Here is a 24,793-nt window from a genome sequence, read left to right as displayed (position 1 = left end):
AATCTATTTCTCACAGAACAGACAGCTCTGAGATGCACACTGTCAAGATTATCAAATGAAGTTATCGTCAAGTGGTTGTCACGGGAAGATTCCGTCGTTACAATGTTTTCATATATCTGGTGATTGTATTATGTTCACAAATACACATATGCTTACTTGTAATTTTAAAAAGTATGCTATAAATATTGGCATCTTACAGGATCAACCAGATGGCAAAGCACCAATTTCTATTACGTGTTGAAGATGATACATGGAAGACATGAGTGTTCTATTTCAAAAACTCACCTCTAGCCAGGAATGGTGGCTCACATCTGTAATCCCAGAGGTGGGAGGATCATGGCAAATTTGATCTACCTAAAAAGTTCCAGGCTGGCCAGATCTGCAAAATAAACTTACTTCCATTCAGTTTTATGATATAAATTGAAAATATGGCCAGAGATGTTACATGTGTCAATAACAGCATGCATTTAAAGGTCCTCTAATTCTGAAAAGCAGTATCTTGGTAATACCATCATCTTCATGAATAACAAGAAAATGCACAAAGCAGTTAAGTCAAAGGCCATGCGAAGCTGATTAATCTACTTTATTACACTCTTGTCTCAGGCTGTTTTCTGTTGTGACAAAATCCTCGAGGCTGAGTAATTCATAAGGAAAAGAGGTTTTCTTACAGTTTTGAATGTTGAAAGTCCAAGCAATTTTGGTGCTGGCTTTAGTGAAAACATCTTGACTACACCACATCATGACAAATGACAACATAACAGAAAGAGATCACACATCAAGACAGAAACCCAGAGCATGGCAAAGCCTCAATCATGCCCTTACATATCAATTATCACGCCTCTCTCTCTTGAGAACTTATGGGTCCCATAAGAATGATAGTAGGGTCTAGTAGTGTAGCTCATGGTAGAGCACTTACTCAACAAGTGCAAGGCCTTGTTTTTTATCTCCAGCATCTAACACAAAACAAAAACAAAGCAAAAGCCTTACCCCAAACTACAGCAATTTCTTCCTAGGCTAATACCCCCACCGACCTTGATCACCTTGGACTTGCCCCATTTCTTAAATGTCCACCCCCTCTCCTGCTGTCTTACAGACGCAAATCTTCAACACGAGACCTTGTGGAGGCAAATTACATCCCAAACAAAGCAATCCTACAAGCAGTTATCACTTCAAATGAGAAAATTGAAGTAATCATTAAAATACAATCTTTAATTTGTTAAGTTAAGCTTTGACTGTCAGACATCTTTAAAATGATTTTATTTCCAGGTTTTAAGCAGAGTGTTTGCTTTTGCATTGCTTTCCCTCGTTTGATCAAGAATCTATTAGTATTAATAGAAGAGGGATGAAAAATATTTTTTAATTCATACCAAAACATAAGTTAATCTAAAGTCAGGGACAAGGCACTCAATTCTCTTCTGCTTTGGAACTGTTTGTGAAATTTCTAAGGAATTATATTCTATGCATCTGTGTTATAAAACACTCTGAAATTGTGAAGTTTTTCTACTGATCAGACTACAAAGAATATAATATGTCTTCACTGAAAGATTCCCAATCTTATATTATTGTAATAATTTTAACTGTGATTATTAATTATACCCTTATAACTGTTCAAAAAGGGACAATCTTTCCTTGAGTAATCTTCAAGAATTACATAGGAAAGCAGAAAAAGATTTATTCCATATGGCTACACGGGAAGAGGCCTAATGACTCCCTCTACCCTACCATCCCACAACACACACAGTTCCTTCAAGCACCTTCAAGTGAGTTTAAGTTTAGATAGAAGGATGAGGGTTTGTGCATCTGTGAAGTCCTGGTCAACGTGTGTTCTTCGCCGTTGGCTTATGTGGTCTGACAAGTCGTTAGAACTGTGATTTTCCAGGAGTCAAGATACCCCTCTGGCTGACACCAGGGAAATTCTCTTTTCTTTGGGATCCATTGTTCGAATAGTCCGATACCTTGAGAGACTTACGAGCCTTTTTAGAATGTCTTCATTTCTGCCAGAGCTGTCATAATTCCCCCACTTTGTGTTCTAGTGACTTAATCTTGATGTGGGGGATGTCTATGTCTGAAACAAATACAAGAAACAGAATGCGAGGAGGGGCCGATGTGAACACCTTTAGTTAGTGCCAGATAGGTATGCCTAAGAGCTGCTTTGCATAACGGTTCTTGGTTGCTTTTGGAAGAGCTGACACATGCAACTCTGTCTTGGTGGTTTGACATGGGATCTCATTGTGAAGCCTAGAATGGCCTTAAACTTAAAATCCCCATTTCAGCTTCCCAAGTGCCCGAATTTCAGGCTAGCACTCCCATGGCCAGCATGACTTTTAGTTCCGACAACTTCTCCTACGTTGCTGAACAATATTCTCTGCTGGTTTGTTCTCCATTGTCCCATGATTCCAGGAAAAGGTTTGTCCTGGTTGGTCTGATTTGGTCCCACACTGTAGGGTGGAGGTGGGGGATAAGCCATAGATGTCAAGAAGTTAGGGCCAATACATCATTTAGCTCCAATTTAAGCACCTTTATAGAAGTTGCTCTTAGGTCAAACACACTTGAACTACGCTCTGCTTGTCCTGTAGGTAATGTCCTAGCATCTTAGAACTAGTGTTCTCAGAAGCTGTACTTCAAGGACCAAGTCTTGAGAAATCTAAAACAAAGTCCGAACTTGTTTCTCTGTTTCCCAAGTAGAGATAAAGGTAGCTGAACTGAAGTAGGAAGACAGGAAGATGTCCCTGGAATGAAATGACCCCAGCAGCTGCTGGAAATGTCCATCTTTCCTCCCCACCCACAGTCTGCTCACTGTGAGTGGCGTGCTCCCTCTCCCCCCAGAATGTGTCTTTGCTCTCTTGTGATCATCAAGTTTTGCGTCAGCTTGACACAAGCTGACGTCATCTGAGAGGAGGGAGCCACGATTGAGAAACTGACTCCATAAATCAGGCTTTTAGCAAGCCCGTGGGGCATTTTCTTCTCTAGCAATTAATGTGGGAGGGACCTGCTTATTGTAGACGGGGCTACTCTTGGCATGGAGGTCCTAGGTTCTATCAGAAAGCAGGCTGAGCGAGCCATGAGGAACAAGCCAGTAAGCAGCACTCCATGGCCTCTGCATCAGCTCCTGCCTCTAGGTCCCTGGCTCATTTGAGTTTCTCCCCAATTGCTTTCAGCATGGAAGTGTGAGTGAAATAAACCCTTTCCTTCCCAAATTGCTTTTGAGTATGGTGTTTCATCACAGCCATAGTAACCCTAAGAAAGTCAGAAACCGTTTCCAGGATTGGGGTGTTGCTGTGAAAACCTGAACATGGTGTTTTAGGGAGGACCGGGGAAGGAAGGACATCTGCACCTTGGGCTAAAAAGCCATTAAGTCCTGAGAGCTCAGCAGGCTCTTCTGTAGGAGCTTAGAAGATAAGAATGCAATCGATGGAGGCCTTGCTTGTGAAGTTTCAGAGTGAAGTTTGATAGCTTGCTAAAGACTCTGTCCAGGTCTTTGCTGTTTTAAATTAAAACAGCTAGTTCTGGTCAGCTAGGGCTGAAGAATTGGCTGTGATTAAGAAGAGATGAGGATTACTGACGTGAAACCTTTGCTTAACTAGGACAATTGATGTTGGTTAGCTAGGGTTGGGAAATGAGCGGTGAATAAGAAGAGACCAGAACCACTGAGGTGCAATCCTCTGGGAAGTGTCTCTTCCAGGGCAGCACACAGAAGCTGGGTTTCAGGGGTGGCCAAGGTTGCTCCTCTACTAGCAGACAAACTTGATCTGGTGTAAGAGCCTCCCAGTACTGGTTGTAAATAGTAGATGAGAGACCAGGAGAGGATGTTGGTGAAGGTGCAACCTCAGTACCAGCTGAAGCTTCAGGATTAAAGGTGTCACGGAGAGGTAAGGCTTGGCACCGCGAAAGCCCCGGAGAGACTGCTGGTAAAAGTACATTCCAGTTGCTGCAGAAAACCCCAGGATTTCAGAGATGCTAGTACATGGCCAAGGACAGCAGAACCATGACATAGAACAGGCCTGAGCCTAAAAGACAAGTTGTCTGTGCTATGGCAAGGCCTTTGGAGGAGCCCAGACAATTGTAAGTGAACCCCAGACACTGGACACCGAATTATTTATACTGTTGGAGTGGGTTTTGCTTTGTTCAGGTGATAATTGTGCCCTGGTTCTCCCCTCTTAGAATAAGAAAGTATTTATTTGATTTTACAGGAGTCCACAGTGGAGAGACTTTGGACTTTTAAAAAGATTTTGAAGTTTTAAAGAAACTTGGGATTTCTAAAGAGACCTTGAATTTTTACAGAGACTGAACTTTTAAAGTGAGCTTTTACTATGTTTTATACTGTGCAATTTATTAATATGAGATGTTGGGATGAACAAGAAGAGACAGATTGTTGTTAAGCAGTGCTGTATTGGTGTTTCAGGTTGAAGAGGGGTCAGTTATTGAACTTGTGAGTCATGTCACATCGTGTGCCAAGTGAGGACTGGTCCCTCATCCGCAATAAACAATTAAAACAGCCAAACTGAAATGGAAAAGAGAAGAAAGAGGTTTTGGGGGTTATTTTGTTGTTTTGTTTTTTTGTTTTGTTTTGTTTAACTTTCTTTCCCTTATTAAGTACCTAAGCATAATTTTATTTAAATTAAAAACAACCTTGTTTTACATGTTAATCCCAGTTCCCTCTCCCTCCCCTCCTCCCCTGCCCCCCCCAGCTCCCTATCCCACGCCTTTTCTGCTCCCCAGGGAGGGTCAGGCCTTCCATGGGGCATCTTCAAATTCTGCCATATTATTTGGAGCAGGGCTTAGACCCTACCCCCATGTGTCTAGGCTGAGAGTATCACTTTTTGTGGAGTGGGCTCCCTAAGTCCATTCGTGTACTAGGGATAAATACTGATCCACTATCAGAGACCCCATAGATTGCCCAGGCCCCCCAACTGACATCCACGTTCAGGGGGGTCTGAAATAGTCCTATTCTGGTTTCCCAACTATCATTCTGGGGTCCATGAGCTCCCCTTTATTCAAGTCAGCTGTTTCTGTAGGTTTCTCTGGCCTGGTCTTGACTCCTTTGATCATCACTCCTCCCTCTTTGCAACTGGATTCCAGGAGTTCAGCTCTCTGTTTAGCTGTGGATCTCTGCTTCTGCTTCCATCAGCTACTGGATGAAGGCTCTAGAATGGCATATAAGGTAGTCATCAGTGTCATATTGGGGAAGGACATTTAAGGTAGCCTCTCCACTATTGCTGAGATTCTTAGTTGGGGTCATCCTCGTAGATCTCTGAACATTTCCCTAGAGCCAGATTTACCTTTAAACCTATAGTGGCATCCTCTATTATAGTATCTCTTATCTCATTCTTCTCTATTCCTCCCCTAACTCAACCTTCCTGCTTAACTTCCCCTCCCCCCATGCTCCCAATTTGCTCAGGATATTTTGTCCCTTTCCCCTTCTCTGGAGGATCATGTATGTCTCTCTTAGGGTCCTCCTTGTTTCCTTGATTCTCTGGAGGTGTGGATTATAGACTGGTAATCCTTTATTCTGTGTCTAATATCCTTATATAAGTGAGTACATACCATGTTTGTCTTTTTGTGACTGGGTTACCTCACTCAGGATGGTTTCTTCTAGTGCCATCCATTTGACTGAGAATTTCAAGATTCCATTGTCCCCCCCTCCCCACGCTGAGTAGTACTCCATTGTGTAAATGTACCACATTTTCTTTATCCATTCTTCAGTTGAGGGGCATCTAGGTTGCTTCCAGGATCTGGCTATTACAAATAATGCTGCTACAAACATGGTTGAACAGATGTCCTTGTTGTGTGAATGTGCATCTTTTCGGCATATGCCTAAGAGTGGAATTGCTGAGTCTTGTGGTACACTGATTCCCATTTTCCTGAGGAACCACCATATTGATTCCCAAAGTGGATGTAGGAGTTTTCACTCCCATCAGCAATGGAGAAGTGTTCCCCTTTCGCCACATCCTCTCCAGCAAAAACTGTCATTGGTGTTTTTGATTTTAGCCATTCTGACAGGAGTAAGATGGTATCTCAGAGTTGTTTTGATTTGCATTCCCCTGAAGTCTAAGGATGTTGAGCATTTTCTTATGTGTCTTTCAGCCATTTTAGATTCCTCTATTGAGAATTTTCTATTAGTTTTGTGCCCCACTTTTTTTTGTTTTTTGTTTTTTGTTTTTTTTTTTTTGTGTGTGTGTGTGTTTTTAGGCAGGGTTTCTCTGTGGCTTTGGAGGCTGTCCTGGAACTAGCTATTGTAGACCAGGCTGGTCTCGAACTCACAGAGATCCACCTGCCTTTTAATTGGATTATTTGGTGTTTTGGTGGCTAGCTTCTTGATTCTTTGTACATTTTGGAAATCAGTCCTCTGTCAGATGTTGGGTTGGTGAAGATCTTTTCTCATTCTGTGTGCTGCCTTTTTGTCTTGTTGACTGTGTCCTTTGCCTTACAGAAGCTTCTCAGTTTCAATAGGTCCCATTTATTAATTGTCGATCTCAGTGTCTATGCTACTGGTGTTATGTTCAGGAAGCAGTCTCCTCTACCAATTCATTCAAGTGTGCCTCCCACTTTCTCTTCTAAGAGGTTCAGTGTGGCTGGATTTATGTTGAGGTCTTTGATCCATTTGGACTTAAGTTTTGTGCATGGCGATAAACATGGATCGATCCGCAGTCTTCTACATGCCAGTCTCCAGTTATGCCAGCACCATTTGTTGAAGATGCTTTCTTTATTCCATTGTATAATTGAGAAGAAGGAGGTTTTACCAAGGTGGCCACACTGGGAAGAGGGACCAAAAGATCAGGGGACACTCCTTTCCCCACTCCCACCCATACCCACAAATCCTTCTACAAGAATTATGCTTCTTTTTAAAAGCTTGTATTTAAGATGCAGGTTAAGTCTAGATGTCTCCAATGAAAGAGGAGGAAATACCTTAAAATCACTTTCCAGAGGGCCCCAAAATAGAATACTAAGAAAGTAAATAGGTGTTAAGAATGAGACTAGTTATGCAACAACTGCTTAGTATGGAAACCTGGTTCAATCCCAGAATAACACAAACAAACAAAAATGGCACAAACTCACAAAAATAGCAACAGTCTTTAAAAATAATGTTGGTTATACCATATATAGCTATTACTACCAATACTAACAGGAAGTTGCAGCATAATACCATAACTCAAATTCTGCCTTTAAGCCACCTATGTTCATATATATATATATACTATGTATCTAATTTTGTCTAGACTTAGGTTTAAATCTAGACTAAGTTCATGCTATTTTCTTTTATTTATGTATCTATAAACATTAGTAAAGTATTTTAACTATTTTTGGAATTCTAAAACAGCATAGGTTTTGGTCATAAAATTTTTTTGAAGCCTATAGTTTAGTTATACTACATGATTCATTTTATAAATTAGACAGACAAATCCAGTTTTAATTTTAATGTTTGAAAAAGCATTTCAACAGAGCTGGTCATTAATCAGAGTATACCTAAATTTTTGCCTTCACAGAAAAAGAAGCTTAAATTCCAGCATACAATTTTAGCAAGACTAATCCCCTTCTGTCACTGCCAAGGGTTGATCTTTTAGGTTGTCATTTAGTAACTTAGATGCCTATTACAAAGAACATTACAGTTGCAACTCAGAGATCTGGACAAAGCAAAAATAATTTCACTATCGAGCACCCAGGAGGCAGCAGTAAGCGGATCTCTGTGAGTTCCAGACCAGCCTGGCTACGTAGGACAGCCAGAGATAACACAGTAAGATCCTGTCTCAAACATGATGAAAGTGTTTGAATAATTATTTTTCACAATATATGTGTTTATTTTGTCATAAAATCTGCATTAAAAATTAGGAGGAAGCAAAGTGGTGATTTTATAAAGAGAACAGAAAGGAAATGTCATGAGTAAAGAGGAGTGGTCACACCAGGCCTGGACATCTTCATTCTGTGTTGAGGCAAATGGTCTCTTTTCAATATTGCTTTTAGAATAGAGAAAAATAGTACCTATCATAAATAAGACAAGGGGCTTGGGGAGAATGTACCAAGTAGGAGTCTTGCTTCACAAGAATGAGGACCTAAGCTCAAATCCCCAGTACCCACATAAAATATCAGGCATGGCTTCAAGAACCCCAGTACTGTGGAGGGTGGAGAAAGGAGGACCTGGCCACCAGTGTAACCCCAGGTATAATAAGAGAGCCTGTGTCAAGAAAATAAGGCAAAAAATGATGTGACAGGACACCTGCCGTCTTCCTCTGGCCTCTACATGCAGGCCCTCAGTGTGATGTTAAGAAAAGAAAATAAGACAATGTCTCAGACAGGAAATGGATGCCATTCTGAGAATGCAATAGATGCAATAAGAGTTATTATTCAAAATTTTTACCGCTGAAGATAGGGAAACAGAATAGCAGACAAACAGCATGGCTGCTCACATTTCTGAGGGTTATTACATGTGTTTATCAAATCATACAGTTAATATGAGGTATTATTAACGTGTAGTGTATGCATCTTTAACCTGAGACAAGAAAACATGCTAAAAGTATATTGTTATGTAATTTCGCCACCGTACAAACATTAGATTTCACAAATGTAGTTGGCACTACAAAGTACAAATGTAAACTTTTTTATTTTTTATGATTTATTGTTATTTTATGTGCATTGGTGTTCTGCCTGCATGTGTGTCTGCGTGAGAGTGTCAGATCCCCTGGACCTGGAGTTACAGACAGTTTGAGCTGCATGTGGGTGCTGGGAATTGAACCAGGGTCCTCTGGAAGAGCAGCTGGTGCTGTTAGTCATGGAACCATCTCTGCAGCTCCCCACATGTGAGTTTATATATATGGTAAGTTTGGTATGGAATATCGCTCCTAGAGTCATGATGAACAAAACAAACAGGATATTCAGTCAAGCACAAGAGAGACCAAGAGATACTGTAGCTATGAGATATATGAGGTTGCCATCAGCAAAACGCAATATGGCATTTTACAGTAAGCTTTTAAAAAATATAAGCAGACATATTACACTCTAAAATAGCAAGCAACATAGATGGTGCTAGAAATACAGCTCAGTGGTTTTCACTTAGCATTCATGAGTCTTTGGGTTCAATCCTTATCACCAATGGATTGTTAAACAGGTAAGCAGGCAAATAAATAGTGTGGTACATGCACAGCTTTCTCTTACTATTTAGTATATTAGTGAGTATCACGCACTATACACAGCTGCACATGCTTCACCTTTATGCAGCTGGCAACACAGGCTTGTCTCCATCAGCACAGCTACAAACACAGGAGACAGACTTCTCTAAGTTTCTATCCCCGTATTTCTACTTATACTTTTTAAATACATTTTTATTTAAATTAAAAAACCTTATGTTTACATACCAATCCCAGTTTTCTCTCCCTCCCTACCTCCCATGCCCTCCCCACCAACCCCCCATCTACTCCCCAGGGAAGGTGAGGCCTTCCATGGTGGATCATCAAAATCTGCCAAGTCATTTGGGGCAGGGTCTAGGTCCTCCCCCATGTGTCTAGGCTGAGAGAGTATCCCTCCATGGAGAATGGGCTTTGGGATACATACTGGTTCCACTGCCAGAGGCTCCATAGACTGCCCAGGCCTCCCAACTGACACCCACATTCAGGGGGCCTGGTTCAATCCTATACCGGTTCCCCAGCTGTCAGTCTGGGGTCCATGAGTTCCTATTTGCTCAAGTCAGCTGTCTCTGTGGGTTTCCCCAGCATGATCTTGACCCCTTTTGCTCATCACTCCTCCCTCTCTACACCTGGATTCCAGGAGTTTGTCTCAGTGCTTAGCTGAGGATGTCTATTTCTACTTCCATAAGCTACTGGATGAAGGCTCTAGGGTGGCATATAAGGTTGTCCTCAATCTCACTACAGGGGAAGGGCATTTAAGGCAGCCTCTCCACTATTGCTTAGATTCTTAGTTGGAGTCATCCTTGTGGGTCCCTGGACATTTCCCTAGTGCCATTATAGGCTTAAAGATAAATCTATTTATACTTTTCTACCCTCTTCTCTGTGGTATAGGTTTGTCCATATCTCAGCCAATGAACTTCACCAGGCACTATTTTCCCTCTAGATTCAAATGCCTTTCACAAATGTTTGAGATGCACAAGTGAACCAATAAATCAAAAACTATAAAATCTCAAGGGGAACAAAACCAAACAAGCTAAATTAAGATCAACTAGTCTTCAGCTAAATCAGCCACCATCATTAAAGGAATGGGGACAGTTAAACGTTGAGTTATATAACCAAAAGTGAGTTTGAAGACACTTGGAAGGTTTTAAATTTGAGGAATCATAATCAGGGTATAAGTTACAGTAAGATATTCAAGTCAGTGCAGTCTAACTATAGCAAAAATAAAACCAATGGATTTATGTAGTTATCTACCCAGTGGTTTTACAGCATACCAAAACACTGTCAGCCAGTAGCATAAAAAATGACAGTTCTGGCAGCTTGAAGACAGTGGTAGGCCTTCCTTTGATGAAACAGAGAGGAATTCCTTCTACATCCAGACTCCTGTGCCTCTCTAGCTTTTTGTTCTTTCCTAATTGGCATCTACATCATGTAATTCTAATTGGTTTTAATAATAAAAACTCAGAGTCAGATATTGGAGTTAAAGCTGAAGAGCAGAGAAGCAAAGCGGCCAGTCACTAAAGAGTTCTTACCTCTGCCAATGCTCACACTGAAAGGGCGAGCCTGTTCTCAGAATACATTTCCAGACTGCGCTGCCCTCCTGTCTCCTGCTGATTTATATTCCTCCCTAGTGCTAGGATTAAAGGCATGGAATCTCAGGTGCTGGGATCACCTTTGTGTGAGCTCTTTCGCTTTTAGACTGGATCATTTTTATGAACTCAGGCTGGCCTTGAATTAAAAGAGATCTGTCTGCCTCTGTCTCCCGAATGCTGAGATTAAAGGTGTATGCTATCACTGCCTGGCCTCTATGGAAAGCTAGTGTGACCAGCTTTGCACTCTGATCTTCAAACAAGCTTTATTAGATCATAAACAAAATATCACCACAGATATCCATAGAATCAAGTTCAGCAATTGTTTCTCTGAGGAGATAAGTGTGTGTGTGTGTGTGTGTGTGTGTGTGTGTGTGTGCTCTCTAACATGAATAATACTGGTATCATAAGTATTTATTGTGCATTTTCTGTGAGCTGGCCAAAAAAACCTGCTTTCTGTGCATTATTCCAATTAATTCTGTGGCAACAATCATGCCAGTTAATTGTCACTTGGTTGTGTGATGCATACCAAGGCAGACTCGTCACATGTGAACTGGTTTCTTCAGTGAGTTCTCACAATAATCCTATGATATATAAAATTATCATCCCCTCATTTGGGAGGCAAAAGTAATTCTACATGAGATTATAGAGCACCAAGGTACTAAATGGTAGAGCTCTGGCTAGACTTAATTCAAAGTCTCACCCCAATGCCTTTTTTGTAATTAGGATCTCCTGAGTTGTTTCCATGTGCTGAGAGAGCCCAGACATCTTTGTTATGGTCAATCCAGATGTGATGATGTCTGTAATACCTTTGTTCTTTTCCCTTGGCTTTTGGGCTGTAACTAGTTGGCACTCTTTCAAAAACAGAGTTTTAAATTAAAACTCAGTACTTTATAGCCTGAGGGAACTTGTTGTTAAATCCATTTTTTAAGCATTTACAGATTACCACAAAGACAAGTAGGAATGACTAGATCGTGCAAGATTTTTTTTACAATTACCTAAATATTGAACTGTAAGAAACAATAGAGGACCTAAGTGAAAAGTATGTGATTATCTCTCTTTAGTTATTAGATTTTCCTAGTCTTCCTCTTTGTCAAATGATCATCTTTTTTTACTATATGATCTTCTAAATATATACAATATGTTGTCAATGTTATTATATATAAAATTAAGTGAAAATGCATATAAACCTAATAAATTACGGAAATAAGGAGGTTATATGGGATAAACAGAAAAAGTTGATCTATATAAAAAAGAATGAGGGACTGGAGAGATAACTCAGTGGTTAAGGGCACTGACTGTTCTTCCTGAGTTCAATTCTCAGTAACCACATGGTGGCTCACAACCATCTCTAGTGGGGATAGAGCACTCATACATAAAATAAATCAATCTTTAAAAAAGCAAGAATGAATATATCTGACTCAGGGCTGCCATGCATTAATGAGATATGTTTAATGTAAACCTGGTTAGAAGACAGTAGGGAATTGTTCGGGAGTTTATCATGTGATATTTTAGGACTATCAGTTAACCAAATCATGACAGTGAAAAGAAAGTCTGACAATCCAATTAAAATTTAGTAATCCCTAGGAACTGGCTCACATCTAATTCCAGCAGAGGCAGGTGGATTTCTGAGTTTGGAGCCTGGTTTACATAGTGAGTTCCAGGACAGCCAGAGCTACATAGAGATGATGTCTCAAAAACAAACAAACAATTTACTAAGCCCTGTACTAATAGATGAATGAATAAAAGTAAGACATGTTTTCCCACAAGTTCAGGAGAGGCCAGGGCAGACAGAAAAGTCAGGAGGATCTGGTACACAGTAAAGGCACAAAGAAATGTGCTAAGTGACCCAAGAGTTGTCTGTCAATGGCAATCAGAATACAGAACAATTACAGCTTGCAAAATCACAGGTGATGATGGATGTAACCATCATGAATGTGTTACCAAGAATGTAACAGTTCAAGCTAGTCCAGGAGAGATTAAGTCTAGTAGAGTAACCTAGGCTGAGATTGTGGCTAGGGTAACTGACATAATCAGATGGGAGTGCTGTGAGATTGTAGCCAGTGTATCTCCACTAACGGTCTCCCCCTCCCCGTAATCATTTTACTAACTCTCTATTGACACTTGAATGGTGTACAAATTTTTCAGTTGTTCTAAGGTCATGGAAAAAAGACACAGACACAAAATGCATTTCCAGTAACCATGTTCCATAAATTAAACCCAGTTGAAGGTTTTTTTTTTAATGACAGCTTCCTCTAGCAGGTCCTCAGCAAATCACATTTTTTTTCTGCATTTAAGAATCTAAATCAGGGAGCTCTGCTCCCTCAAGCAACAACCACATTGACCCTCTTAGCTAGTATTAGGTAACATGTGTAAATGATTATGTCATTAAGGGCAAGACAGGACATTAAATGTGGAAACAGGAAGATTTACAACTAAAGCCAATAAGGGAAAGATTACAAGCTCCTGTTTTCATTTTTTAATGAAATGTCTTTTTTATGAGAAGTTTTTTTTTTTTAACAGATTCCATGTTCTCTTAAGGGTCATGAACATCCCTCTTGAAAACCAATCTTCATCTCTTGGGCCAAGAAGAGAACGTGAGAAAAGTGTGGTTTATGTCCACAAAGATACATTTTCAGGGGCAAAGTCAGTCTTAGCCTCAAATGACCTGTTGAAAGATTTAACTAGAGAAAGCAATTAAAAAGCAGACTGGAGAGAAGGCCGTTCAATGAAATATCTAAATGTAAAGAAGTGCAGATTTTCACATAGACACTCAAATCTCCACAGAGCACCGATTTAAGTCGTGGAGAAAGTCACTCCTGTGGAAAGTGACTGTTTCTTTAAGGACCACACCAGAGAATGGAAGTCAAGAGTGAGTCGAAACTGGACACGAGCTGCTCCAATGAGATTCTGAGACTCTGGCTGGGAGAAGATATCCCGGGACCGACTGAAACATCTGTTGAGAAGAGGAAAGAAAAGAGAGGACAGTTGGGCCAGGGAATGCTTAAAGAGAAGGTACACTTGAACGAATCTGCTTTTAATCTTAAAGTAAGAGAATGGCAGAATATCTTTAAACAGTTACACACACACACACACACACACACACACACACACACACAACGCATTCTGATCGTATTCACATCCCATCACCTCCTCTTTTGAACCCCTTATTCCGAACTGGGCCCTTTCATGTCTTTTTTGTGACCCACTGAGTTTAATTAGGGTTGCCAGAGTGAGCACGAGTGATGGGCACGTAAGGCTTTAAGTACAAAGACGTAATCAAACTGACTCAGACGCTGGTGGATGTTGGCAGGTTCCAATGGCAGGGCAATGCCAAAATCGTGCTCCCACCCCTTGTCCCCCAGTAGGAGAGGATTATTTTAAAATAAGTCTCTCTGTCTAAGAGATGGGGGTGTAGTTGGTGCTTTAGCTCACTGGTGACCTTGTGGGTCTCAGCATGTAGGTTCGGTCTCCACTTCCATCCTGGGAGGTGGGGCGGGCGTCTCACTTGACTTGCAATCCAGGACCATCCGTTAGTGTTGTTGGTTCTGCAACAAAAATCCACTTAGGTGTATTCTTCCTCTGTTCTCCAAACCAGCCCCCACCCCACCCCCCCGCCCGCCTCTCCGGTTTCTGCATCCAGACAAGCTAAGCTGGCTTCACCTCATCTCACTACACCAACACATTCTACTTCGAAGGGATAAAACGTCGACGTGGACAACCGACGTAGCTTGCGGGGCGATGGCTGTCAACCGCGCCGCTGTTCCTATCGCCCCAAGCGCGCATTTACGGGTGCAGCACACGGGGTCTTCTCCCGCCTCACCTTCACGAGGCTGCCACCGGGTCCGCTCGTACCCAGCGTCCCTCTTGGCGCCGGGGGAAGCCGAGGTTCCCCGACCGTCGACGGAACTTTGGGTAGCGCGGGCCACAGGCGCGGGTGCGCAGACGAACGAGGGCAAGCTCGGGGCGCCGCGAGCAAGCGCGTCCCCCCCGCCCCGCTCCGGCCCCGGCCCCCGTGCCGCAGGTGGAGGGCTCCAGCCTCCGCCCCCTCCCGCCACCGACCGCCACCGACCGCCACCGCCCGCCTAGCGGATAGCCCAGAGGGGTTCGAGCCCGGCGCGACGCTGGAGACGCTCCCCACCCCGGGCGGCTCCGCGCTCGACGCCCTCTCCCCTCCCCTCCCGTCCCCGGGGCCGCCAGACCCTCCGCGGCGCGCGGCGGGGGAAACTACAGCTCCCGGCAGGCCCCGCGCGCCCCCGCCCGCCCGCCCGCCCGCGCGCGCCCCGGCCCCCCGCCCTCCGGCCTGGAGACGAGACGGGACGGGAGGGCGGGCGGACGGGACCGTGCAGAGGTCCGTGGAGCCGCGCTGAGCTCCCGCTCCGGGACGGGGACGCGGATGCTGGCGCTGGCGCGCGCGGACTTTCTCCACAGCGACCGGGCCCGCCTCTGTAAGTAGCCGCCGCCGCCGCCGGAGGGAGCGCGGAGCAGACACCGAAAAAAGTTCGCGCCGCCGCCGCCGCCGCTTTGTTCTCCCCACCCGTCGGTCGGGCTGAGGTGGCGCGGCCCCTCCCCCACTGCACGCGGCGGCGGCGGCGGCGGGGCTCGGACCCGGGCTGGGCGGCGGCCGCGGCTGGGCGGGAAGTCGGGGCGGCGCTCGGCGGGCGGGCGGGCGGCCGGCCGGGGGCGCCGGCGCGGCCAAGTTCCGCGGTCCCCGCCGAGGCCAAGTTGGGATCGCGCGGCCGCGGGACCCACCGCGCCCTGCCTGCCCCTCGGGGAGGGGAGGACCCGCCGCGCCCCAGCCCCGCAAACTTGTTGTGCAGCCTCCAGCGCCGCCGCGCCGCCCCGGAGGCTTCCCGCTTCTCGGCGGCACTTTCCGTGGTCCTGGGGGGCTGGCCGGGGCGAGTATCCGGGGTGTGGAGGACGGTGACCCCAGTTTCCTGGCTGCCGTTATGCTTGCCGGTGGCAGCCTGGCTCCGGGACGTCCCCGTCCCCCTCCCCCGGGGGAGCTTTGCCCTAAAGGTGAAGCACCCGCGAGTGTGGGGCGATCGAAAAACATGTATGTATAGACACAAGACTCGATTGCCTGTCGGACGTTTTATTTCACTTCGTCGAAATCAGAAGTACAGGCCCGTGCTGTCTGTAGGCACGGCTATAGGACAGGCGACCTGCGGACTTTTCCGTACACAGATTGATGGCGTGGACGTAACTGTCCCTTCAACCACGCCCGTCCCCACAGGAAATAAGACTATCGGTGTCATCTGTGATTAAAGAGGATAAGTTACCACTCCAAGTACTACTTGTAGGATAGGCCCTTTAAAACCTGTAGGCACGAATGAAACAAAAACTTTAAAATGTCCTCATCTGCATCCTGTAGTTATACTAAAAAAACAAAAAACAAAAAAAAAACAAAAAAACTTTTACTTTATACCTATTGTTGCAGTTTTAACAAGTTTGACTTTGTTCAGCCCACGCTTAAATGTTTAAAAATGCCAAGAGGGCAAACAAGCCTTCAGATTTGCTTCAAGAAGGCTTCCGTGTAGTTCCCAGACTCAGATCTTAGTAAGATTTCCTCTGGATAGGAACACTTTCTCCCCCAGACATAATCTGGAGTGAGATAAAATAGTTTAGCCAGTAAGTTGTTGCAAGTTTTTGTAAAAGTATTATTTTCAAACGTCTCACAGGAAAAAAAAATCACTGTAGGTTTTGCTTCATAGAATAATATTGGGCCTGAGAGCATGAGTTTGGAGTCCTGTTTGATAATCCAGGGCAGCTCACACTTGAGGAGTGCTAAAATTAAAAGAATTTTTTCTTAAATGTGTTTGACAGTTTCATACATCTGATCACACCCCACCCCACTCTCTCCGATACCCTCCTGTCCCCTCACCAGCCCCTTAAAGTGATGAACATTTAATCTTGCACATTTTCTAAGCTGTTTTATCGGATGGCCTGTTTAAAATAGATATTTCTTTCTGTTTGTGTGCTGTTTCTCATCTAAACACTGCCACACACGCCGAAAACTACAGTGTTAATTTTTTTTAATTGGATGAGTTGAAAACACCCCGTACATAGTTATTGAAGCATGTTTTTCAGAGAAGGGACCCTTTCTCATGTTTCAACAAAAGTCTTAAGTTAGGAAGAAAATACTAACCATAGTGGAATTAATTGCTTGTTTTTAAAAGAAACTTGTTCAGAACTTGATATGTGATAATAACTACTTATTATAATTCGGTTAGGCACAGAATTGCCTTTAACAGTCACATCTCTTCTTTGAGTGTCCCATTATGTAACTCAGACTGAATTTGCCTCTGTGGAGTGGTCATTTTAAAGGGAGAAACTTTAAAGGGATGCGATACTTAAGAAATGTTGTAGTTTCACTCACTGTTAGTAAGTTTTCTCCGCTTGTGTGGCTATGGCACAGTGGCCATGTGTGTGACGAGCTCACTGGCTGCTGGCCAATCAGATTTCTTAGGCAGTGCTGCTGCGAAGATGAAGACGTAGCAAGCTTATCATAGCTTCGTACTGCATTGCCAGACCGGTGCTCTCAAATCTGGATGTGCTTCCTAGTGCCTGCGCAGGGAAGCGGCCTCGGGTGCCCTTTCCGTGTTCTCCCCGACAGTGGAAAGACCGGGATTCAGGTGCCTCTGGCACAGATGGGCAGACTTGTAGAGGAAACAATGTAGCGGAGCTCCGAGCTCTTAGGAAGACGGTACTATATTAATGGGAGAGAATAGTCATGTTTCTGAAATGCTCACTCAGATGTAGAGACTGCCACAGAACGGGATATATTTCTTAAACAATTTAATTAGCTTTATTTTATGTGCAGTGGTGTGAAGGTATCAGATCCCCTGGAACTGGAATTACAGACAGGTGTGAGCTGCCAGGTGGACGTTGGGAATTGAACCCTGGTCCTCCGGAAGAACAGCCAGTGCTCCTAACCTCTGAGCCATATCTCCAACCCCAAATTATATATATACACTTTTTATTATTTTAGGTTATGTATTTATATATTTATTTTAGAAGCACTCATTTACATATTTCCCTCACCCTCCCACCCTCCCATGCTTCCACCCACCCCTCAACCTACCCTCCACCACTCCCCAGGGATAGTGAGGCCCTCCCTGGGGGGGACCATCAGAGTCCATTACATCATTTGGGGGAGGGTCCAGGCCCTCCTTCCCATATCCATAGGGAATGGGCTCCCAAAGTCCCTTTGTGGTCTAGGGATAAGCACTGGCTCCACTGTTGGAGGTCCCTTAGACTGCCCTGGCTCCCAGCTGGCACCCGCACTCAGAGGGCTCAGTTCGGTCCAATGCTGGTTCCCCAGCTTTATGACTAGGGTCTCCTTGCTGTCATTGGTCAGGCAAAGTCAGATATTTGTTGAGGTAAAACATGGATATTGACTCCAGTGGACTGGTCAGTTACGTCACTGGTAAAGTTCACACGCTTTTAGCATGCTAAAGCAGTGCATATCATCCACGTGTGCATATCTGCGTGAGGGCCGGGGGTGAAACCTTGCACCATATTAGCAATCCTCGCACACAAAGCTAGGTTAAACCTGGGCAACGCTTTGCCGGTGGGAGTCAGGTGAATAGGCTATTACAAAGGAAAATCATCTCTTCCTCTTTGCGTTAGCATTTGCTGGGTGCAAAAAGAATTCTGGGTGTCTTGAATCCTAAGAGCTTCTCTTTGAAGTATTTCATTTGCCATGTGTTCTGGAATCCTCTTGTTTTCCTTGGTCTTTAGAGATCGTCCCGGAGACCCCAGCTGAAATTAAGTCTCGCCAGCATAGACTCCGTTGTATCTCATAGTTTGTAATTACCTAGCTACTTATGCAAATGTGTGCTTACTGTCTGTGGGTTCCAGAGAGAGCAGTGGCCGTGTCTCATTCTGCTGTTGCTCTGTAACCTCAGTGTCTCTTGTAGCTGTCCGGCAAATACCAGGTGTTCTGTAAGGGTATGGTGAATGAAACTCCTGCTTTTCGAGCTCCTAGTTAAAGACTTGGTTAAGATTGGAACATACCGCATTGTGATGAATTGACTGAGGGGGAAGGAAGGTTGATCTGCTTGTGACGTTACCATGAAGTGTCATTCAGCCTAGCCTCTGGGGTCTTTCTTTTCCCTTTCCTATAATGATCGGGCATACTGAGCTCAAAATACCTTTAAAAGCCTATCTTTTGATTCTACTTGCTGGTGACAGAATTTCTAAGTTCATTTGAATGAGATATGTGACAACTCTCTAAAAGAACGTTTGAAGAATGCCAACTAAACTGTTATAAATTCTTGACAACTAGAATTTAGAGGCTCTCATAGATGTTAGAAACAACATCTAATTAATACACAGCTTATAAATTAACAAGATGTACTATTTGTTAACTTATAAGCCCTATTTTCTGTTTGAAACTAATACAGAAATATTAAACAATGTGACCAAATATGGTATAAATTCGAATTGTTAGATTTCTTACAGATCAAATCAAGATTTCATAAACAAGGAGAGAGAAAACAGATGGGATGAGTGGGTGGAAGCTGTTAAGACAGGTTCTTATATTTGTATCCATGCTGAAACTTTTTTAAAAAATCACTTTTATACAAAATTATATTTAGTTTATTAGGAATTCATGTCACTCTCGTAAATTAGTCAAGTGTTTTATTAGGCTGTTTTCTGTTAAGCAGTTAATATCAAGTGGTATAATAAAATGTAAATGTAGTAGGAAGATGTCTTTTATCTAATTGCTATAAAACTTCTGAATGGTTTGAGTAGCACACTAAGGCAGGTGCTATCAGTAATTCAGGTGCAGGTGTCAATCCTTATGGCCAGGTGCCAGCAAATGGTGCTGTAATTTTCCTTGTACTTCTCTTAGTCAGGCCGAATGAAACCAACTCACCTTTAACATTCTCAGCTACTTGAGGACCACTCATTCTGTTTGGTTTTGTTAAGCGTGTGTTTGTCACAGGCCACCCTCTTCACTGTTACCTGGATGTGTGCAACTTTTTCTTCCAAAAATCTGAGAATTTGTTAACTCTAAACCTACGGATTATAGAATGAGCATAATAGCAGGGATAGACTGTGGAGTGTGACGTTAATAGATGACTTTCCAGGGCTCAGGGGGTTGACGTTTGCGTTGGTTCTTTCAGTCAGCCCGTTATATTAACAACTTATGTGGAGTCCTGGAAGCATAGCCCACCCTCGTGCATGGCTTCTAAGTCAGCACTTTCCATCCTTACGTTGCACATTTAACTTTGAGTTTATCTCTGTTAAGTTTCACTTTAATTTTATTCTGTCTTCTCAGTTTTGTTCAACCTCAAGATTATGCCTTTGTCCTTGCCATGTCACATCTAATGAAAATACAGGGCTAAGAGTGGTTTGGGGACATTCCCTAAAGACTTCCTTGACATACAGCAAATTTCCTTGCTACCCAACTGGAACTCACATGGCATGTTTACAAAGATAGTGGGGAAAACGTTTTAAATACTACTTTCGTGAGAGTGTGGTAGCCCCGAGCAAGTCTTTAGCCTCTGAACTTTGGCTTCCTCCACTCTAAAATGGGTGGTTATGAGGATTAAGCAGGTAATAGAGGTGTCTGGACCAGCGTCTGTCAGTGAAGGCTGGGTCTTACCTCTTCCACCTGAGAATCTAGTGTCGTTCTTCATGAAGTTCTTAGTGTAATGGACTTGGCATTTCTTACTCTGAATTTACGTTGACATGTAATCATTATTCTATTCTCTGGTTATTCACAAATCATTTGAATAATAGTCTTCTCAGATCTGGTTAAGGATTTTTTAAAATGATTTATTTATTTTTATTTTATGTACGTTGGTGCTTCTGCCTGTATGTATTTCTGCGTGAGGGTGTAAAATCACTTAGAACTGGATTACAGACAGCTGTGAGCTGCCATTCAGTTGCTGGGAATTGAACCCAGGACCCTCTGGAAGATCAGCCAGGGCTCTTTAACTGCTGAGCCATGTCTCCAGGCCCTGGCTAGAGGGCTTTTTGTTTGTTTGTTTGAAGTGTCTTTGGTAATTTCTGATTGTGCTTATCTGCTTTTCTGTGCTCAACACTTGAAGCAGCTCTCCCCATCCCAGTGCATGGCTCCGTCTCTTGCCCTGGGCTCCTTCTCCATCCCACTCACGGTTAAACTGGCTCACTGCTTTGGCTGTGTGGGATGAGCTGCAACTTGACTCAGAGATTTGCACTCAGGTTAAGTTTTAGAATCTCAGCACTCAAGAGGTGGAGATAGAAAGATTGTAAGTTTGAAACCATCCTGAGCTACATAGTGAGATTGAAAAGAAAAGGCATTATTTAAAAAAAAAAAAAGTCATGTAATTCTCTTCTGTTGACAAAGTTCAAGTTTCAGTTCTCTGCTTAGGCTTGAAAACTGTTGGGAGAAGATAAGCAAGACACAAGTTGAGCAATTCTTTCTGTGTAATCTCTCACCCGTAGCTACATCCTCTCTGAACAGTGATTCTCAGTTCCTTGTTATCTTTAAGAAGCAGTTGCTATTGTGGAGACAGTGCTGGTGACAGAGCATGAGACTTGGGTTCTAATCCCCACTCTGCTTGTTCATAGCCGTGTGATCCTGGGCAGACTGCATTATCACCTTGTGCTTCGGTCTTCTCGTCAGCAAAATTGCTATTTCCCTGGTAATTTCAAAAAGTATCATGGGACACATTAGTGAGACATTTCTATCAAGTGCTATAAATATGAGATTGAATTCCAGCCATTTGCCTAAATGCTATCAATGCCCGTATCTTTAGGTTATTTTTAAACTCATTTTATTCTGAATTTTCTCATTTGTATCCCTTTATCTGTATAACCGTGTTCTTCCGTCGTTCGCTTTAATGTAGCTCCATATACTGGTTTCCGTAGGGTCGCTACACACACTTTGGATGCTTTGGTTTTTCATCACTGAAATTGTTTATGGCTACAAAGAATTTAAAAGGGCTCACCTCTTGTATGTGAACCATTTCTTTCAGCCATGAGGGGGCATGCCTTTTTCTTTCCTCTCCTATTTTATAAACTGTGTTTTCTGTAAGACCGTGATGCGTTGTTTTACTATGCATGCTGTTCTTTTTCCTAATGTGAGAAATCCCTTACTGGTGAGTTCACTTTCTCCTGTGTTTCATAGTTTATCAGCTGTCTCACAGTTCCTCGTTGTCTCTGGTATATCCTCTGTGCCCTTTCGCTTCCTTAGGCTTCTGGAAGGTATTTATTTAGCAACACAGCGACCCGGGAGTCATATTTTGACAGAATTTGATTCTTTTGGAGAGGCGGGAGTACTGGGGATTGAACCTGGGGCCTTGTATCTGTTCTCACTCAACTCTTAGCATATAAAATGTGAGAGACTGCTTTAGCTTTCCTACATTGGGAAATTGTTTTGTATCTTTACTATGCTAGGATCTCGAGCATTTTATGTCTGTGATGTTTGTTTTACTTTTCCTGTTCTGCTCCTTCTGTCTTTCTGTTTCTTATCGTAATTGAATTGTGTGGTTGTGAAATAAGAGTGCTTGATCTTCATAAATTTAAAATACAATAAATTACAGCCAAGTGCAGTAATATGTATCTTGCTCTCAACTGTTCAGGGGTCTGAGGCAGAAGGAGCTCTAGAGCCCAGGAGTTTAAGGCTAGTCTGGGCAACAGAGTGAGTGAAATCCTATCTCCCAAAAAGAAGGCCAACATATTACTTAGCCCCGTCCCCCACCTTCAGGGCTACAGAGTTAGTGGTGAGGGACATGAGTATATTTTAAGTGGGGATCCCTCTCTAAAATTAATGCCTGCAGTTAAAAAAAAAGACCGTGGTAACTTAAGTAAAAATGATCAACCATTAGGATGCATTCATGAATTGTAAATGTACCAGAGATTATCACTAAAAAAAAATAGGGATTCTTACATTTTAAACTGATGGAAATGAATATAAAACATTGAAACCTTTTTACATTTTTCTTTTAGGCTGACAGCATTTCAAAAGACACCAGCTTTTCTCCGTGGACCCATTCATCAAAAGAAGTATGCTTGTACTATTTTTAAAAGCTTTTTACTTCATCAGAGGGAAGTTCACTCCCCAAGATGGAAATGAACACGTATGAGAGAGTGATCTAAGGTGTGACCGTTAGGTGTCCCATCAAGCATCGAAGGAATAGATTATCTGAAACACACCTTTCAGTCAGGAAGACTTCATCTTGACAAAAAGCGACTGTATTCAATTCTTATTTTCTGAAATGAAAACGGAAAGACAGGAACAGATTTAAATTAAGTGAAGATGTTTCTTTTGTCATCTGGATCAGTTCTATTCTTGCGATGATAACGGTGATGTCAGGTGAATTGCAGGTCTGGGCGTGGTCCTAGAGACAGAATTCTTAATGGGACTGATGGTGACAGCAGCAGGGCCTTTTGTGCATTCAGCCCGCAGTGACAGGGTTTGTCGTCACCGGCATGAGTGCCTCAGCCAAGGAAATAGAGCGGCTTTCGTCTCAATCAGAAGCGCGCTCACTTTTTTACTGCTGTTATTCTGAAAACTTCTTCCAAACCGTTTGAAAAGCATCGGTGACTGTTTTTATAGATTAAAGAAAGGCAGATGTCTGCAAATAATTCCCCTCCATCAGCCCAGAAGTCCGTGTTACCTGCAACTGTCTCTGCTCTGCTTCCGACCCCTTCTCCGTGTTCAAGCCCCAAGACAGGACTGTCAGCTCGACTTTCCAATGGCTGCTGTGGTGCCCCATCACTCACAAACTCTAGAGGCTCAGTGCACACCGTTTCGTTTCTACTTCAGATTGGCCTCACACGAGAAAGCGTTACCATCGAAGCCCAGGAGCTATCCCTGTCCGCTGTCAAAGACCTCGTGTGCTCCATTGTTTATCAGAAGGTACTGTGCAAGCTATTTATATCAATAGATTTTTCCTAATTAGCATTGTTTCTCACACATCTCTATAATTTATGCACAAAACAATGAACTGACACATTTGGACTCCTCAGTTACCAGTGTCCTGATTATGAGCATTTTATTCAATGCACTGATAGACTATGAGCCCAAAAGTCTGAAATTTTAGTTAATGGGAACCTGTATCCCATTTTGAAATATCATTTACTCCAAAATAGTGTCATTTTATAGTCAAGGAGTTATATGATTCTTCATTTGATTTCAGAGACAAAGGTCAGGAGGTAGAAGGCGTAAGGCATTGAGGTTCTTACTAGGAAGGCGGGCATCAGAACTCTAAATCCAGTGCCCACCTGTGCCGTGGGTGTCCCGGTGTCCTGTGTTTTGCCCTCTTACGCCCTTGCCTTCTCTTTGGGTGCTGATAACGTCTCGGAGGAAACTCGGAGTCTACCTAGACTTCCATTTAGTATGGAAGCGCACTCTCTCTCTCTTCCTCTTCAACAGGCAAATCAATTCTTAATATATATGACAGGTTATTCAAGATGATGGTTTATCATTTAATGATAATGACTCCTGGCTCAGTGGATTAGTATGTTTTCTACTTAGGAATTAATTATATGGGTTATATTAGTTGGCTTTTGTTTTATTTTCAGTGGGCAACTTGCTTCAAACAAACTTGTAGAGACTTTGTATGGCACAGTGTGTAAAATGATTGTTTCAGAGCTCCACAACCACTTAAAAAGCTAGGCTCAGCAGTGTGCACCTGAAATCGCAGACCAGAGAGGTGGGGACAGACCAGCCATGAGAGTGAAATCAGTGGGCTCCAGGTTCAGTGAGACACCCTGTCTCTATAAGGTGAAGGGCAAATGGGGAAGACACGCAATCCAACCCCTGGCCTACGTATAAGCATAGACATGCATATACACAAATGTGTGCACGCAGAAACATACAGTCTCTCAGTGAGATTGATAGCTTTGTATTTCAGCTTTTCATCTTTCGTTTTACTTCTTTGTTATATTTGGGTTGTCACTAGCTTCTAATTTACAAGTAGTTAGCAGCCCAAACATGTTAGTGCTGGTAGCCTATGGTCTTGTGTTTTAACAGGAACTTACTGGTGTAAATATGGCCTAAAGTAAAAGTGACTTTAGACCTGCAGAGTTGTCGATTTGTTTCCTTGTGTGTTTACTTACTGTGAAGTATTTAACTTTGAGATGGGG

General features: G+C 43.0%; 2 protein-coding genes across 5 annotated transcripts in view; one reads left to right on the top strand and one right to left on the bottom strand.

The window, feature by feature from the left end:
• Nucleotides 1-12,891: 12,891 nt before the first annotated feature.
• LOC106021424 (collagen alpha-1(I) chain) lies at nucleotides 12,892-15,761 on the bottom strand. The gene is made up of 3 exons (XM_040730662.1): nucleotides 14,529-15,761; nucleotides 14,148-14,253; nucleotides 12,892-13,661 (listed from the first exon to the last, which is right to left on the bottom strand). Exons 1-2 carry the CDS (start codon nucleotides 15,759-15,761, stop codon nucleotides 14,239-14,241), a joined length of 1,248 nt encoding a protein of 415 aa, XP_040586596.1. The 3' UTR covers nucleotides 12,892-13,661; nucleotides 14,148-14,238.
• Prkd3 (protein kinase D3) overlaps nucleotides 15,022-24,793 on the top strand; it is a 64,979-nt gene continuing 55,207 nt past the window's right edge. For 3 of the 4 annotated variants that reach the window (XR_005870795.1, XM_040730867.1, XM_040730865.1), the window contains exons 1-2: nucleotides 15,022-15,153; nucleotides 22,652-23,564. Coding sequence is in view for 3 of the 4 variants with exons in the window: in XM_040730867.1 (XP_040586801.1) it covers nucleotides 23,277-23,564 (288 nt within the window). In the remaining variant the exon portion in view is untranslated. Of the gene's footprint in view, nucleotides 15,154-18,550; nucleotides 18,659-22,651; nucleotides 23,565-24,793 lie in introns of those variants that run through there. The other variant, XM_040730866.1, reaches the window with a different exon arrangement.

Source organism: Mesocricetus auratus, unplaced genomic scaffold, assembly GCF_017639785.1.
Source record: "Mesocricetus auratus isolate SY011 unplaced genomic scaffold, BCM_Maur_2.0 Super-Scaffold_100024, whole genome shotgun sequence".
NCBI classification, from domain to species: Eukaryota; Metazoa; Chordata; class Mammalia; order Rodentia; family Cricetidae; genus Mesocricetus; species Mesocricetus auratus.
The sequence above is the reverse complement of the archived record's forward strand: the minus strand, read 5'-3'. Positions and strand labels throughout refer to the sequence as shown.